Raw genomic sequence first — 17,798 nt, forward strand, 5'->3', positions numbered from 1 at the left:
TGGATTCAACGCATTACCATTTCAAATAGAGCTTGTATATTATCATTGTTTGCTGTTCTCAACTTCTCGAGCTCTTGAGCAGACAAATGACTCGTTTGAAGAATTTATTTGATGATACAGGCTCTTCATTTTCTGAAGCCGCTTCCTCACCTTCTTCTTTGTACGGACAATTTCAGTTGGAGGACGGGGCTCGTCGCTTTCTCTTCGGCTATGATTTCGCAACTCTGCAAAGCCAGCTCCACTTGAAGGCGAATACAGCATAATGTACGTAGACGTATACCATTCTAACTCGAGTATCGGCATGATTAAGTCTCTTAAACGTAGCCTTTGGCTACGCTGAGCCCTTACACCATCATCTTGGGCAGATCTGACAGTACCACGCTCATTGAGAAGTGTACTATCGCCCACGTCCTTCACTTTGGGAAAAATGCTCTTCTTGTGCTGCAGGCTATTACCAGCGTATTGGCAGTGGTCAAGCTTGAGCTCCTTGTCTTGGGGAGATTTTAGACCAGCCTGCTCGCCATTGAATGAGACATCATCAGTATTTTGGGGGCTTGGAGCTTTCAAACTGTTATTTCGAGCCAGTTCAGAAGGAGCGCATTTGTCATTAAGTGAGCCACTACTAGCATTTCGAGTCAGACCGGCCTCAGCACCACGATCTCGGGATAGTTCAAGACGAGATTCCTTGGTAATATGTGAGCTACTTCCAGCATCTCGATCACCTTGGACTTGAAGAGTATTGTTCGGGCGTGTTTCAAGACGAGTGTACTCGTTGCGCAGCGAGTCGTCGTCCATACCCTGGACTCGCCTTAGAGGTTGTGAAGGAAGCAGAGCAGGATTGGAGTTGACACGTCTGAAGCCAGTGGCACTGGTACTCACTCTAGTAGCTTTGCAGTTCTTCTTTTCATGGTACCATTTGGCATCCTTTTTTGCTTGGGTGGTAGGAAGGCTGGCCCGCTTCGTGCTATTGACGTACACCTCGCGATCTTTCTCCTGCATTTCGCATTTCGGGCATAGAGTAGCGCGATGCTCTAACTTTTTGGCTTCATGGCGGTGACTTTCGTTAGATTGAGATTGGCTTGGAAAATATGTTGCCGAATGATGGCATTTATGCAGTTCACATTGTTTATTGCAACGACACAAGTGGCCACAGTCGTATTGGAAGAGCTGCTCGCACATACTTTCTGTGAACCTTACCGGGCCAACTCAAAAGGGATAAAAATTTTTAGAAGAGCAAATCATATTAGGAGGTAGCCCAGGGTGCTCTGGTAACAGTTATATAGCTGCTCAATGAAAGAGAGAATGTCTGTTTAACAGAGACGAAATTCTATCATTTGCCCCTGCGAATACTATTGCCTTGAAGAAGGACAGTTAATAAAGATGCTAAAGTGAATCAAAGATCTCCATCGCAAAGATACTGTGGGGTGATTCACTACAGTGTACTGTTGGCAGCCGCAAGTTACTCTGGACAATACGGGTAATTTTCTGAAAAGCAGCTGTTTGGTGAATGAAAAGCGTATTGGATGCCGTTCAATGACGTAGATCCTTAAACGCAAAGAATTTCCGCCACTTCAGAGGGAACTCTGAGTATCTTTTTTTTATCCTAATTGTTTTTTTATTCTCCTCGCCATTACTACATCTACTACATCTACAACCCGCCAGCCTAACTTGAGCTTAGAACCAGACCTAGTGATCAAGGGCAATCATTAGAAGCTCCCTAGAGCTCCATTAGCTGGATGTCTTATCTACTAGCAGCATTGGATCAAATGGGTTAATAACACGGGGCTGGTAGAATTTGACCACTCTTTGGATTAATCCCAAAGGCAATGGAAACAGACTCGCAGCATGAAGCTTTTGGTGTAAATCCTAACGATATTAAAGAATACACGGTGTGAGATAATGTACCAAGTTACCTATAAGGTCCCTTCAATAACTCCACACTATCGTATTGAGTTGATGCTTTGTATGATGCCAGCAAGCGAAGTACCTACTATGTATAATATGGGGGGAAGAAATAGCTTACCCACACGAATTTGCACTGGCTCTCACGGGCCCCGGGAGTGTCCAATTTTACGGACTGTCGAGCTACACCATCCCCAACAAATCTCCAGAAAGTGTTGTTGCGCTGGACCAGCCCTTGTCTGACCGGCTCTCAAGATGTTCTTAGTGAGTGAGGCCAAAGACGGCCCATTCACAAGAATTTCAGCTAGTTTATTTTTCTATTGAAGTCGCTACAGCATCTGATAGAGAGCTTGATTCATGAGTCAACCGAGTAATCCCTTGTAGGAAATCGAATCACGTCTCTATCCCGCTGACGATGGCAGCCTTCCAAGCACTCCGTCGAAAGGAGATGGAAGCACTAACCAAGCTTCAGGGCGATTCAAGTGGTACCTCTGATAGGGAGAGATCTCCTCATCATCGAAATTTGCCTCTCCCTCTGTATTCGTCCGTAGCAGTTCTTCAGGATCGTTGCTAGGCTACACCGAAGCTTACCAGACGTGGAGGCCGGGTAGCAGAGATTTGCAACAAGCCGCACTTTGAGAGACAAGGCGTAGCTGGGGCAACGTGGACGGAAACCGCATGTCACCAACGATTGCCACACGACTATCCGACCCAATGTCCACAAACAGCGTAGCAGTCGAAGCATCTTGCCGGAATCGCTTACAATGGTGATGAAGAGGTGAGAGTATAAAAACCGGGGGACATAGAGCTACACGAGAAATACGCAAACATAGATGTAAAGAATTATACATGTATATCGGTAAAATATAGACTCGGGAGTTAATATACCCCAGCGTATCTAGGTTTATACTTGTTGTTTACATTATTGCTCTAAATATTTATCAATAATTCAAATGTTAACATATGGGTCTTCGTAATAAGTAGCAGTTACAAGTATATCTTGCGCAAAAGTACAGTACTGCCACCTACGTGTAGTCAATACTTATAATACACACTACCAGCAGCTGCGAGGCAAATACTTGAGCAGAGTCCATGAGACTAAGGCAAGGTAAATGGCGCTCCTTTACAACGTAAACTACCTAGTACTGGCATGTAATCTAGTGTCTGGATAACGACGAAGTTGCGTCTTTCTGTATCGTGGAACTACAAAAAAGAAAGCTTGGGTTGGAGTGACTAGGAGTCTCGTTTCTGGATAGCATTTACACCAGATATAGTTTACAGTAATAGAGCCGAGGTTGGATCAAGCATTTTCCAAGACCCTCTTCGCACAGTTGACCCAAAGTTTCTCCCCGGGGCGTGTTTTTAGTAACTACACGTAGCTTCAAAGTAGGTCTTGGAGGCGCAAAATTACAGTTATATGATACTTTTTTATAGCTGGTTTTTTTTTTTAACAGGAGTGGAACTTGCTGGCTTTATACACCAAATTAATTCATCACCTGCGCCGAGTATGTTTGAGTTCATGTGGTGGAGTGACGTGGCGAAAGGAAAATGTTGGGTCTATAGAGCAAGAAGACCAGGATATAAAGCTACGTGTATAAGGAAGGTGTAAGGCAATGGATGCTACCCAATCCCAATCTTTCTTGCACTCAACTTCTTCAATTTGCTCACTCAACTGTCACATCAACCTATAGTGTTATGCGCGGACTGAGCAACTTCATTTTCAGTCGGAAAAGGTCCTTTCAGCAGCAGCCCAAGCAGACCCTCCCCCCCGTCTCGGAAGAGAGTTTAGAGCACCCTGAAGTATACAGGGAAGTGCTGGGCCAAATGGCGAGAGACATGGAGCTTCAGATTAATAAGATATTTGACTACATCGATAAGGTGAAGAGAGACTTACAATACCGTCTCGGTAACATAAGGCATCATTTGGAGGCCCTAGAGACCCGGATAGAAGAGCTCAGCGTCCAGTTGAACATGTTGAACGCCAAGCAAAGCGCTGCGTAAGTTCAAGGCTTTCCTGGAGGTGGTTTCGCTTTGACAGCTAACCTATATAACCAATTTCCTTGTACAGAGAGTATAATGCTCGCGCGCGCGATCAAAATTCCTTGGTCACAAGTAGAGAGATGTATATCTGTCCGCTTCGGAATCCCGAGACCAACGATGACGTCCGCTGCCCGAGTACTTTAGGGGAATTGGAGGCTTACAGTGGTACGTGATTCAGAATTTTAGTTACTCAAAAGTATAGAATATCTTGGCTTAGGAATCCTAGGGTCCGAACTCGATGCCCTCTTACAAGCCCTGGGAGAGCCTGTCCCGACTGCAACGAATCATAAGCTGGAAATAATAAAATGGGCCTTGGGAATTCGGAGTGGCAGATATAAATAAGCAGGTAAAATCTCATCAAACCCCCTATTTCTCTCCTTAACGAGGAGATTGCGTTTTCTTTGTCTAGCTAATGCTTCATAAAAAAATGGACAGCTATTGTATTTTACCAGCGATAACCGAGCGTTTGCCAACCATGAGAGCCATTATAATTATATAATCAAGTTGATACTGCTATTTATAGTATTACTGATTATTTTTCTTTCTCATAACATTGGAATTTAGGTGCTAATAACTATGGAGTTGATATTCCTCTCTTCAACACTCACTATATTTACTTGCGTGGGGGGATTGAGCAGAAATGCGCACATTTTATGGCAACGCTACTTTAATGCTGTTGGAGCTTTCTACAGTAGCAGCGATAGGCGCGAGACCATATTCATCCAATGGCCTTTAGCTTTTTTGCAAAGCCTATGGGGATCTTGCACGATATGTGGAATTCAGGCAAGGATCCTCGCATGTCTAAAAGGATACATAGATACAGCACGCCAGATTCGGCAAGCCTGGACCTGGAGCAGAGTCCAAAGGGCCCGCCTCGACAACGAATCGTTGAGCAGATTAGTCTACTTATTTATGTCTGGATAGAAAGATCAAAACTTACTAGGCCGTGATGAATTTGCATGATGTGGCTCACTGACTAATGGCTGTTAGATATTGAATTGGCCATGGACTAGTGCAGTTCTCAAGCCAGAAAATGGGAAGCTATCTAGAAGAGATGTCCACGAAAGTAATCGTCGATATTGCGAGCGGCCGCAAAAGAACCAAATAACAATTTGAAAGAGAAACTTTTCAAGCCAACAGACGGCGGCCAATCTACCAGAGCTCCTCTCGCAAAGGCTGCCATCTCTGTCCTACGTTGATGCAATGACAGCAGCTCCTACCAGAGCATATCTCCAACAGCCTAATGGTTGTACGAGTAAGTCATGAGACTACCTACCGTCCATGTATACTGCTAATGGCGAGACCGCCACCGTTACGGCTATTGTGCTCAAATCTTCTCAGGATCGAGAATCTAAAATTCCCCTCGTCTAAACCACATGCACCGTCTCTTTCGTGTGTAGTTGCTAGAAAGCTCAACAGCTCAGCATTAGGCGATTTGTTGCTATACAAGTAGCTCAGCATGCCCTGCCCGTCGACTTTATGAACAAAGACGTCCAGAGTCTGGATTTGGAAGTTGCCTATACCCGAACATCGGCAGGATAGTCTCAGCATGAAGTTGTCAACCGCAGTCCTGGTGGCAGCGAGCGCATCCGCACCCGTCGCCGCGTTGCAGGGCTTTGGCCAACAGTCGACCGGATACTTCCCCTACTGCGCCACGGCATGTAACCGGGCTCTGGGATCCAACTATCTCTCATGTTCCTTCGATGGCTACGTCCCCGGCGGCATGATGGACAGCGACTCGGCCTCGGCCACGCCCGCGTGTCGCGCGGGCAACATGCCGTTCCTCTCCTCGCTGGCGTACTGCATCAGCACCCACTGCAGCTACGACATGGGCGTCATCGAGACCTGGTGGGCGGCCAAGAGCACCGGGTCTGGCGGCGTCTTTGAGCCACCCAGGTGGTCCTACCAGGAGGCTCTGATGAACGTTACGGCCGCGCCAACCCACGTCCTCACGGCCAAGGACAACTTGACATCGGCCATGCTTGCCAACGAGACCAACTACCGCAACCAATACGGCACGCTGTTCATGGTGGACCGCGAGGAGTTTCTGCATGAGAAATACGGGTATGAGTCCACGTCCCGTTCTGCCTTAGTGCCCTCTGTCGAATAGGATGATGCTCACATGTATGTTGCTGTAATGACAGACTTGTCCTCCTTATGGTGGGCTTCGGCATCCCCCTGCTCGCCACATGGCTAAGCTACCTGCCCTTTATGAATCCTCTCATCCACAAGCTCAAGCCCTATGCCGTCTGGCCCAGCACCATCGGATCCTACCAGGTCCGGCCGCTCCCCTACCTAGGCGGAACCGCCCTGACAAGAGGCCAAGCACTGTACGTGGCCGTCATGGCCATCCTCACCGTTGTATTCATGGCGGTGCACTATGAATCATACCAGCCAAACCTGTGGTACCCGGGCCAGAGCGTCGAGCTCATGGCGTACGTTGTGTGGCGCACCGGCTGCTACTCTCTCGCCCTGCTACCCGTCGTGCTTCTCTTCGCTGCCAGGAACAACACGCTGCTGTGGCTGACCAACTGGTCACACGAGACATACATTCTTCTTCATCGCTGGGTAGCTCGAATCTTTGCCTTGCTCGTCATCATCCACTCTATCCTCTCCATCGCCTACTATGTAAAAGATGGCAACTACGGTTCCAGTTTCAGCGAGGCATGGTGGGTTTGGGGAAGCGTCGGAACCGTCGCTGTCAGTGCCATGTTGATCACCGCAACTCCGTGGGTGCGCCGTTATTCATACGAGTTCTTCTTGCTGTCGCACATCGTGTTAGCCGTCTTTGTCCTTGCAGGCACGTGGTATCACCTCCTGTACCTCTATATGAATATGTCGGGCTATGAGCAGTGGCTGTATGTTGCCTTTGGTGTCTGGGGCCTCGACCGCCTCTTCCGCGTCCTCCGTGTCCTGAAAAATGGCGTTCAGCGTGCACGCATCATCGATATTGGCGGTGATATAGTCCGCGTAGACATCGAGAGCATTTGCTGGGGATTCACGCCGGGGAAAGTCGTGTATGCCTTCTTCCCGACGTTGCAGCCGCTCCGCCCGTGGGAAAATCACCCCTTTTCCGTGCTCCCAACCGCCATGCTGGAACGCTCCAATGCCGTCGCTCCGGCACTGGACAAAGACTCCAGATCCTCTCTTGGTTCCGGTACCCGAAATGACGTCGAGAAGAATGTAATTAGCCAGCAAATTCCTACGAAGCAAATTGCCACCGCGGCGGAGCACCAGCCGACAGCAGGCATCACTTTCTTCATTCGCAAGTCAAGGGGCTTCACCAAGCAACTCACTGCCGGCACCAATATCTTAGTGCTCCTAGACGGGCCTTATCCTGGCAACCCGACCGCTCCCATCTTGCAATGTGACCGCGTGTTGCTTATCTGTGGTGGAATTGGCATCACAGCCATCCTGCCTTGGATCGACAGCCACCCGAATGTGAAGCTTGCGTGGAGCGTGAGGGAGTACGCCTCGCCGCTGGTCGATTCAGTAAGCAAGGTTCTGGACAGGGTCATCGAAAAGGACGTGAGGATCGGCCACCGTCTGGATATCGAGGAGCTGCTTGCGGAGGACGCGCAAGCCGGGTGGAAGCGTATCGGAGTGGTGGTGTGCGGACCCGACGGAATGTGTGACGATACGAGAGCGTTGGTCACGGCGGCGGCGAAGCGTGGAGATGCTCAGTTTGAGCTGGAGGTGCATGCTTATAGCTGGTAGTAGGGCCTGAAGAAGTCCGAGCAGAGAGGATGTTGTGAAGATGGCAATCTCAAATGATTAATTGCTTTATATACCGAGCTTGAAGAGCCGCAATACCCTGTTTTGTTGCTGATACCTAATTTCTCACTTGTATAGGGCTATATCGGCATGTGCACAGATATTGAACCGATGAGAGAGGAGAAAAATAAATATATACCCCATTTGATGTCTCCTTTTCCACGCCAGGATGGCCTAAGACCTATGATGATTCTCAGTGGTTACTTTCCCTCTATGTTGAGCTTGAAGGGCTGCCATCAGCTGTATTATTATTTTAGAAATTACTAGCATACGATATTTCTAATCATGCATAAATGCTAATTTGTTGATAGAAAACTAACCAAGTTATACCATACTTTCTATTCCTCCTTATACCTAGTAAACAATCAATGCTATCACGACGATTGTATAAAAAGGGGGCAATTCTGTAAAATTTCAAAATAGTCAAGCTTTGATGCTCCATTTGCTTGGTGTATTTAAAAGCATTTGGGAGTACCATCATCCAGTCCCAGTCCGGTATTGGATAACAATAATTTAATATCCCTGAGATAGCAGTCCCATGTGAACGCTGAATTGAATGTAGTAGCTCGAGGCCGTCCCATCAACGAGGCCGTCCTTTTGTTCATTGGAAGCATTCTAATCTCCTTTAAACCACGACAGCCGTTATTGTGCATCTCCCAGCTCTTCTATAGTATGTATCTTAAGGAGGTGAGGTCAATGTATCACCATGTGATGGCCTCATCCGCGCCAAGCACGCCGTCAAACGAAATTGGGATGAAAGGAACAGACATATCACCTTTCTTCTCCACAAATTTTCCGCGTCACACGGGGTACCGTTTCCTGATGTGATATCTCAACGGCCAGAATTAGCGAGCGCCAAGAAAGTATGTTGTCATCGTGCTTGTCATGATAGGTAATAAGTATATACTTGTATCAAATTCAACTGAAACGTGTTGAGGAGTGAAGCTCGGTTGAAAATAGGTTAGACAACATTTAGAGCCAGAAAATGTATTCAGAATCAGGCAGTTTCAAAGAGACATCCTCATAATAAAGCAAATTTCATATTTTTTTTTTATAATCTCTAGATGATTCGCTCGCCAAGAACTTACAAGAACCTACCGCGTATTTCCTTGTCCCCACTTATACCGAATACGCAACGCGGAAATATGCCAGGACGAGAATCCTGCGAGCTGCTTTACTGGAGTCTTGGTGAGTAAGAAATTGCTCAGTATGATTTTCTCCGGATTCATCGGATGTAACGCTAATCATTCGACCAGTTCATGCAATATATATTGTGTGGTATGACACTCGCAAATCTCTTGACCTCTAGAAAATCTTATAGGCCGTGTTCCATAGCGATTGCATGCCATGAGATGTCAAATTCTCATATAACGAGAGTTCTAGTTTAACGACCATCGTTTTATAGAGTAACCTCTCTCTGGCGTATCCTTTCTCATATCGATCTGATCGAGGCGAGCTCGTCATCCTCGACCCACTTTTACGATGCTCTTCACGCTCTTCTCCCGGCTTCCCTTGTCTGTCAAAGTATGGGCAGTTCAACAGGTTGCGTTCCACGTGATCGGGCTCGTTTTCGAGTGGCTGGACTCTTCAAATGCTCTAAGCAAGATCAGGGCCCGAGAGGCAGACACCAAGCCGTATAAACGGATGCTTCCGAAAGTCCTGCTAAACCAATGTCTCGTCCTCCTACCTTGCATGGCGCTTTGTGAGGCGACTGGACTCTGCTTCACAAACAAAGGCCACATCTCGACGGGGCGTGCGGTTTTGTCGCTGCCCGTTCTCGCCATTGGACACGATGTCGTCCAGTATCTTACTCATAGATACCTGCTGCACCAGCCAAACCTGAAGCTCATGCGGATGCTGCGCCACTCAGTCCACCACTCGACGACAGCCAGCAAAGGAATCAGCGCGTGCTACATGTCGGCTCCTGATTTCTTCCTCGAGATTGTGCTACCCTATTTAGTGCCGCTCGCGCTCGTGGGCGGCGGCGGTGCTGATCTGCGTTTCCATTCGCTGGTGGTTGCTTCCGGCGCTTTTGGTGGCATCTACGAGCACTCGGGCTACGATCTCGCCTTGGCATTCCAGGCATATCCCCGGAACAAGGAAGACGGATGGTACTGGAAAGTCGTCGCATCTGTGCTCTCCGATTTGGTCAGCACTCGTGCCCACCACGAGCACCACTCGAGGGGTCAGGTGTCGTTCTCCGACGGCTTTGGCAGCCCGGGAATATGTGATACCATCTTTGGCACACGCTGGGACTTGGTTCCTAGACACCGCGACGAGGTCGAGCGCGAGTGGCGGTCGCAAACCGAGCAGCAGCAGCCCGCAGACGTGAGGTAGATGGCAGCAGGATGTCGAAGATGCCTGGCCCAAGTCTCGATGCCGAACTTGAGGTTGGTGTGCGGCAACGCTTACCGCTGGTTTCGAATCCAGTTTCATCAATTTTGTTTACAGATACCCTCAATTCGAACAATTTCATTTCATCATCTCATGAACCTTTACAGCGAAGATCCTTCAAGCGTAGATCACCACTCAGCAACCCACCAGAAGAAACATAGGCAACTAGCGCGAGAGTGTCTAGCCATCGGCATCAAGAATGTATATCACGGACAGAGCAATGGATTCAACATAAACTCGGCATATTGTTTAAATTTGGCAAGGTGCGGTGATCACTAGCAGGGGGGTTCAAAGAAGACAGTCGCGAATGATAATCAATTCGAATCTGATGTTGAAAATTATCATAATTAGTCTTGAATTTTTACTGTTGGAATGCAAATAAAGTGAGCTCATGACAGATTATAAATAGTAAATAATATGGCAATCAGGTTGGGAATTGTGCTACACTTATATAGTTTGACAGCTCAGCTGAGCACATATGAGCAAGTTTTCATCCTGCACGGGAGCACAAATGCCATTTCTGGACTAACAAATGCTGAGCAAGTTTATTTACCAGAAATGGTCAAAACACTATACCCTATATCAGCATCGATATACTACTAGCACCTGTATTTTAATGTTTGATATGTTATTATATATCAACTCGTGTTGTTCTGCCTTCTGTTCTTTCCTCCCCAGTGATCTCTCGATTCGGTGTTTGGGCAGCACCTGCATGTATTGCCTATGAATTCGCTTGTCGTAGCATGATCTCATTTGCAATTCTGTATATTCTTATATGATCCTGCTGCTCCTATCTCCATCTCCCTTCAGTCTATAATATCCGGCCAACAAGCAACAAAATGGCCATCGCACCGTCCGTCGATCCGCCGCTCGAGGCAGAGGCAAAATACAGCAACAAAGCTGAGAATACTATTCACGAAGTGGAAAGTTCCGACGACAACCAACAAGTAAACACGACATTTCAACCCGGTGTCCAGGACATTGAAGCAGTTACTATTACATGGTCGAGGACCTGGCTCATCGTGGCCTATATCCTGATATGGATCACCTACTTTATCCAAGGCCTAGTGACAGGCGTAACTGGTGCTCTTCTTCCCTATGTCACCTCTGCCTTCGCCGAACACTCGCTCACGCCAACCACTGGCATTTTGAGCGCTGTCATCGGAGGCGTTACCAACCTCAGCATTGCAAAGGTCCTGGATATATTTGGACGCTCCCAAGGATATCTCCTCTGTATTGTGCTCTGCACCATTGGCCTTATAATGTCCGCTGCCTGCAACAACGTTGAGGCCTACGCTGCCTCCCAAGTCTTTTACACCGTCGGTATCAACGGCATAGGATACAGCTTGAGCGTGTTCGTCGCCGACACGTCGTCACTGCGCCACCGAGGCCTGATGCAGGCGTTTGTCAGTTCTCCAAATCTGATAACATGCTGGCTTAGCGGACCTATTTCCACGGCTTTTCTAAACGGAGCTGGCTGGCGCTGGGCCTTTGGAATGTTTACGATTCTCGTCCCAGCCGTAACCCTTCCTCTCTCTGGGCTGTTCATGTGGCAATTCTCAAAGGCCAAAAAGCTCGGCCTCATTGCGAAGCGTCAAAGTGGACGCACACCCTGGCAGTCCTTTGTTTACTACTGCCGCGAGTTCGATGCTGTCGGCCTCCTTCTACTCTCTGCCGGTGTTGCTTTCTTCCTGCTCCCATTCAACCTTTACACAAATGAAGCGAAAGGATGGAGATCTGCGCTGATTCTCTGCTTTCTGATCATCGGAATCCTTCTCATCATTGTTTTCGTTGTATGGGAGAAGTTCTTTGCCCCAGTTTCATTTCTGCCGTGGTCTATTCTCCAAGACCGTACCGTCCTCGGCGCCTGCATTCTCTCTTTTGTGCTATTTCTCAGCTATTTCTGCTGGTCTAGTTACTTCAGCTCATTCCTGCAAGTGGTAAACAACTTGAGCATTACCAATGCCAGCTACGTCATCCAAACCTATACAGTAGGCGGTGTCATATTTGCTGTTGGCACTGGCGCTTTCATCAGCTATACCGGCCGCTTCAAACCTGTAACGCTCTACTTTGGCATTCCTTTGACAGTTCTTGGCATGGGTCTGCTCATCTACTTCCGCCAGCCTGACCAGGACGTTGGCTACATTGTCATGTGCATGATCTTCATCTCCTTTGCTGAGGGAGTCCTAGTCATCTGTGACGAGATTGCCATTATGGCCGCCGTTGTGGAGCAGCAATACTTCGCCATTAGTCTGGCTGTGTTGGGGTTGTTTTCGAATATTGGATCTGCCATTGGCCTTACTATCTCCGCCGCCATCTGGCAGGGCACCATGCCGGGAAAACTTGCTGAGTACCTTCCTGCTGCTGATCAGGAGAATCTACTCCTTATCTATGAGTCCCTGCCGACGCAATTGTCGTTCCCAATCGGATCGCCCGAGCGTATTGCGATTCAGCAAGCCTATGGAGACGTACAACAACGTTTAATGATTGCAGGGACTGCGGTCTGGGCTATCGGCCTGGTATCTGTCCTGATGTGGCGAGATATTAAGGTGATCAACATTAAGCAGACGAAAGGACAGGTTGTGTGAGGACCGGTGGTGTTTTGAATGAGTGTAGCGAGATGCTTTCATGTAAATAAAGAGAAGCTTTCATCAAATGATTTCATGGCATTATAGAGAGGTGAACTGTCTCAAAGAGAGTATTGCGGTATTACGATATACTCTATCTACGTGTAGTTCGTGTAGTTAAATGTATCTCACATGTGGTGAGCAGAAAGGCTGCTCTGTGGCGTTGTAAAGACGAACCATACTCTAGTACACAAAGCTATACCATACCTATATAATGTTATTTTCTAATACAGAGAATTATTGCGATTACCTTTCTAAACTCTTAAGATAACCCTCAAAACTTGAATCAAATGATACAATTGCTCTATAACATCGAGTCGTCGGATGGCGCTGGGCAGGTTAGAAGCGTCGATATAGGGCCAGCCAATCGCGACAAGGATGGTGGGGATGTGGCTCTGAGCCGCCACTTTCTTGCGTCCAGATCATGCTAGTCCAGGCCTCGGTCCCTGTCCGGCCATATCCAGGTGTTTCCTGCAAACGAAATACCTAATCTTGTGCTGCCTTGGGAATGCCGAGTGCTACTGTACCACTATCAAACAGCTAATCTCGAGCTGAGGATCCTCCTGCACGTGAATCCCAGGTCACGGTGTCATTGGAAGCCCCGTTGCTGCAAGTAGCTCGTGCATCGGAGCCATTAGCTCTACAAACTGTGATTGGGTCCCCATTGAGCCTCTGCGGATTGAGTCAACCTCCCTGCTTTCGATTGTGCCACCCTCAGAACACAACTGGCACCTTGTACACAGCCGTAATCATGCCACCCTCTACATCAACGAATTCCGGCATCACCACAGACGAGGCCAGCGGAGAGCGTCACATTCCCGAGTCCATTCGAGCTGACGGAAGCACGCGAAAGGCCATCAAGATCCGGCCCGGCTACCAGCCTCCCGAAGATGTCCAAGTCTACAAGAACCGAACGGCAGAGGCCTTTCGTGAGCGAGGCAAGCGAATCGGCATACCCGGCGCCGCTGGATTGCAAGACGACAAGTCAGAGCAGAGCTCTGCTGCGAGCAATAAGAATGCGAAACGGCGAGAGGCTCGAAAGAAGGCCAAGGCTGACGGCGATGCCAAAGCCGATACAGCTGCGACTGCGAAAGATGCCGAATCCAAGGCGGAAGAGGTTGATCCTGAAATCGAGCGCGAGAAGAAGGCTAGAAGTCTTAAGAAGAAACTGAAGCAGGCCAAGGAGCTCAAGATGAAGAAGGATGGCGGTGAGGGTCTGTTGCCGGAGCAGATTGCAAAGGTCATCAAGATTAACGAGCTCATCCGAGAACTGGATGCCCTTGGGTTCGACGCGGAGGGAGAGCCAAAGACCGAAGCGAAAGACGGTGCGACTGAAAGCGAGAAGAACTGAGTGGTATCTTGTTTATTCTGGCAAAATCCAACTCGGAGGCTCCGTCTCATCTCCTGGCCGATATACACATACGGTTGATCATGTCATCTTGTGCCACGCCAGTGGTGCTGCTGGGAATCATTCAATCCTGCCCATCTCGCCAGCCAAGCCAAAGATGTCTGCTGGCCGGCTAAAGGCACTTTTTGGAAGCAATCCAGAACAGCAAAGGGTTGGTTTGATAGACTTTTTTATCGGCTTCGAGAATCCTGGCGTGGCGGGGCATCAAAGGATCCCTGTACATCCATCTATCCCAGGAATAGGTAGTTTTGGAGGCATGGGACGCATAAGGCTATGAGGCACGCAGCATGTATATTTAAGAAGTCTCGCATGTACAACTACAAATTTGTAAATATTACACCAAATGCACGATCAATTGGAACAGCAATGTAATTCAAGAGTTTTTCTGCTTCTATTACGGCGCAGGGTCGCGGGGTGCAATTGCATGTCCTACTAACGGACTATGAGGTAACTTAGCTTATGTACCTTAGGTACTTAATACTAAGGTAGTAGGCAGTCCATAAAAGCTTCGCCTGAGCAAACAATTCGAAGAAGAAGAAATGCGAGAGAGCTAAGGAGATACAAAAACAAAACTATGAGGGCATTCGTACATGATGCAAAAAGAACCTGAATCTGAAGCTACCCAAGTGCGCATACAGCATGTCAAAGGTGCAAGGTCCAAGCTGAAGAGTATCGCCGATCTTCTGCCGACAAGCGGTGGCAGGGATTAGCTCAAGGCTCCAATGAGTGAGGTAAGCCTCCACGATTTCAAAGAGCAGCCGCCACTGTTAGATCCCCATCCAGCGCATGCAACTCCAGCCAAGCTCCCAAAATAACCGACACGAATAACCCCAGAATTGAAGCTGCATATCCCGGAATAGAAGGCCCCTGAATCAACCGCTTCCCGCTTCTGAATTCCGCCAACAATCATGTCCGCGGAAGACGAGCGCCAAGTCGCCCTCAACGCCTACCGGGCGAAGCTCATCGAATCCCGCGAATGGGAAGCAAAGCTCAAGAACCTACGATTAGAGATCAAGGATCTGCAGAAAGAGTATGACCGAACAGAGGAGAACATCAAGGCGCTGCAGAGTGTAGGACAAATTATTGGTGAAGTCCTCAAGCAGCTGGATGATGAGAGATGTATGGCGCCCGTCTACCTATAACCCTTGTCATGGGGAAGCTATCCTACGGCCTTTAAGAAAGCGATTCTAACTCTGAGCGCTTACAGTTATCGTCAAGGCATCATCGGGTCCTCGTTATGTCGTCGGCTGCAGATCAAAGGTTGATAAGACGAAGCTTAAGCAAGGCACACGTGTCGCTCTCGATATGACGACATTAACCATCATGCGTATGCTCCCACGAGAAGTCGACCCGCTAGTTTACAACATGTCACTGGAAGACCCTGGCCAGGTCAGCTTCGGTGGAATCGGTGGATTAAACGACCAGATCCGAGAGCTGAGAGAGGTGATTGAGCTTCCCCTGAAGAACCCGGAGCTCTTCCTTAGAGTCGGCATCAAGCCGCCTAAAGGTGTCCTGCTCTATGGCCCTCCCGGAACAGGAAAAACACTCCTAGCCAGAGCGGTTGCAAGCAGTCTGGAGACAAATTTCTTGAAGGGTGAGTGACATGCAATTGAAAAGACCAGACTAGGTTCGCTGAGCTAAGCTAATAACCCATTGCAGTTGTTTCATCCGCCATTGTCGACAAGTATATCGGAGAATCTGCAAGATTGATCCGAGAAATGTTCGGCTATGCCAAGGAGCACGAGCCTTGTATCATCTTCATGGACGAAATCGATGCTATCGGAGGACGACGATTTTCTGAGGGTACCAGTGCCGACCGTGAAATCCAGAGAACGCTCATGGAGCTGCTCAACCAGCTAGATGGTTTCGACTACTTGGGCAAGACAAAGATCATTATGGCTACAAACAGACCAGATACCCTGGACCCCGCGCTGCTACGTGCTGGTCGTCTAGACCGAAAGATTGAGATTCCTCTGCCCAACGAGGTCGGACGGCTGGAGATTCTCAAGATCCATGCCTCGTCTGTCGTCATTGATGGCGATATTGACTTTGAAAGCGTAGTCAAGATGAGTGATGGCCTGAACGGAGCTGATTTGCGAAACGTTGTCACTGAAGCGTGAGTTGCTAGCCCGACCCCCAAAGATGACTTTTTCGAAAGCCATTTTCTTTACATTGCTAACAAATTTTGAAACCAGCGGTCTATTCGCTATCAAAGATTACAGAGACTCGGTCAACCAAGACGATTTCAACAAGGCGGTGCGCAAGGTGATGGAGTCGAAGAAGTTGGAGGGCAAGCTTGAGTACCAGAAGCTGTAAATGGCTTTTGATAATGATGGCTTTTGGGAAATGTTTCTGGCGTCAGCGAAAAGGAAACCGATGATGGGTACTTTTTTTTTGAAGCTGTATAATAAAGAAAGGCAGTGTAGATGCAAAATGCCGAGTGAGCTCTTGGCATAGAAATGATACGCATCGGCGACAGGGGAGCGGATACCAGCATCAAGTTCAACCTCTTAAAGGGGGGGTCCTTTTCTCTCTTCTGGTGACGATGGTGGTGATTCCAGGTATTCTAATAATAAGTCATGGTGTTGCTGTGTAAGACTGACATGTCTGTGGATCCTACTAAGTAAAGATATTTACAGAATATACAAGGATAACCACTGCTACAAGGGACGAGCATTTTGCCTTACGCCTTGTTGTCTCTCCCTAAGGCAATTAAAGTGCTCTCCCGCTGTGAGTAGCTGCATGGCTAGCAGAACACATGCCGGGTGAGACGCCATAGTAGGCCTCTTAGTGAACGAAGGAGCAAGGCTGACTGGCACATTCCCATACTGATTGTCAGATGGCATTACAGCTACGTCCGCAAACTGCTATTATTGAGGACAGAAAGCGAGGATGTGGCCAGGGATAAGCTACCAATGAGACACAGGCCACAGAGCATGTTTCCTCCTCCTCGTTCCTTTTGTTATCTTGATTTTCTCCCCTTTATTGACATGACATGACATGACATGGTTCTGGTTCTGGTTCGGGCCGCAAGTTGTTGTTGAGTTGATCAGCAGGGTGCTCTTGAGCGGAGACAACCTGACTAGACAGATTAAAAAAAAAAAGAAAGAAAGAAAACTCGAGTAGTGTGTGTGGCTTTGCTGAGATGATCACTTCCTTAGCTTGCTTTTACTGACATGATTCGATTCTAGAAGGAAATAGACACAAAGACGTAATTTCTTGACTTTCCCTTCCTTATCTTTGTGTTACAGTACTTAAGTAAATCGTCATTTTTAAGAAAAGAAGGGAAAAAAAAAAAAGGTCTATAATAACGTGACTCCATATCTCAGCACAGCGCACAGCATCTGATGCTATTCTTGGAACAAGCCACCGTTGACTAAGGATTACTAGGGGCAAGCCGATGAGGCTGTGAAAGGGGAGCTTTTCTTGTCTAAGGCCCAAGGCGCGAAATCTAGATCCCTCGGAGGCGGCGACGCCAAGCCAGGATGTAAATTGATCATTCTTATTTCTTGCATGAACTGGGCATGGGAAGAGAGGGCGCGTGGAGCTATTATTGGCTTTTTTTGGTGTTTTTTTCCCTTATCTTAGGTTCTCATTTTGCTTGAAGCGAGGTGGCTATCAAGGCAAAAGCATAGCATACATACGAAGTACAT

The 17,798-nt window shown here is 48.0% G+C and overlaps 6 protein-coding genes across 6 annotated transcripts; 5 read left to right on the plus strand and 1 right to left on the minus strand.

The window, feature by feature from the left end:
- Positions 1–42: 42 nt before the first annotated feature.
- On the minus strand, positions 43–999 carry TrAFT101_007181 (uncharacterized protein; the record flags this gene model as incomplete). Its single annotated transcript, XM_024910246.2, has 1 exon — positions 43–999. The coding sequence occupies one exon, from the start codon at positions 997–999 to the stop codon at positions 43–45; it is 957 nt and encodes a 318-aa protein (XP_024756637.2).
- A 3,713-nt stretch (positions 1,000–4,712) lies between these two features.
- Positions 4,713–8,051, plus strand: TrAFT101_007182 (uncharacterized protein). The gene is made up of 3 exons (XM_024910245.2): positions 4,713–5,197; positions 5,245–6,006; positions 6,087–8,051. Exons 2-3 carry the CDS (start codon positions 5,492–5,494, stop codon positions 7,657–7,659), a joined length of 2,088 nt encoding a protein of 695 aa, XP_024756635.1. The 5' UTR covers positions 4,713–5,197; positions 5,245–5,491; the 3' UTR covers positions 7,660–8,051.
- Positions 8,052–9,198: 1,147 nt separating this feature from the next.
- On the plus strand, positions 9,199–10,053 carry TrAFT101_007183 (uncharacterized protein; the record flags this gene model as incomplete). Its single annotated transcript, XM_024901153.1, has 1 exon — positions 9,199–10,053. The coding sequence occupies one exon, from the start codon at positions 9,199–9,201 to the stop codon at positions 10,051–10,053; it is 855 nt and encodes a 284-aa protein (XP_024756634.1).
- An 896-nt stretch (positions 10,054–10,949) lies between these two features.
- Positions 10,950–12,698, plus strand: TrAFT101_007184 (uncharacterized protein; the record flags this gene model as incomplete). Its single annotated transcript, XM_024908853.2, has 1 exon — positions 10,950–12,698. One exon carries the CDS (start codon positions 10,950–10,952, stop codon positions 12,696–12,698), a length of 1,749 nt encoding a protein of 582 aa, XP_024756633.1.
- Positions 12,699–13,488: 790 nt separating this feature from the next.
- On the plus strand, positions 13,489–14,088 carry TrAFT101_007185 (uncharacterized protein; the record flags this gene model as incomplete). Its single annotated transcript, XM_024908852.2, has 1 exon — positions 13,489–14,088. The coding sequence occupies one exon, from the start codon at positions 13,489–13,491 to the stop codon at positions 14,086–14,088; it is 600 nt and encodes a 199-aa protein (XP_024756632.1).
- An 824-nt stretch (positions 14,089–14,912) lies between these two features.
- Positions 14,913–16,843, plus strand: RPT4 (26S proteasome subunit rpt4). The gene is made up of 4 exons (XM_024905538.2): positions 14,913–15,264; positions 15,353–15,739; positions 15,805–16,261; positions 16,341–16,843. The coding sequence occupies exons 1-4, from the start codon at positions 15,054–15,056 to the stop codon at positions 16,459–16,461; spliced, it is 1,176 nt and encodes a 391-aa protein (XP_024756631.1). The 5' UTR covers positions 14,913–15,053; the 3' UTR covers positions 16,462–16,843.
- The last annotated feature ends 955 nt before the right edge of the window (positions 16,844–17,798 follow it).

The sequence above is a fragment of the Trichoderma asperellum genome, chromosome 4, assembly GCF_020647865.1.
Source record: "Trichoderma asperellum chromosome 4, complete sequence".
Lineage (NCBI taxonomy): Eukaryota > Fungi > Ascomycota > Sordariomycetes > Hypocreales > Hypocreaceae > Trichoderma > Trichoderma asperellum.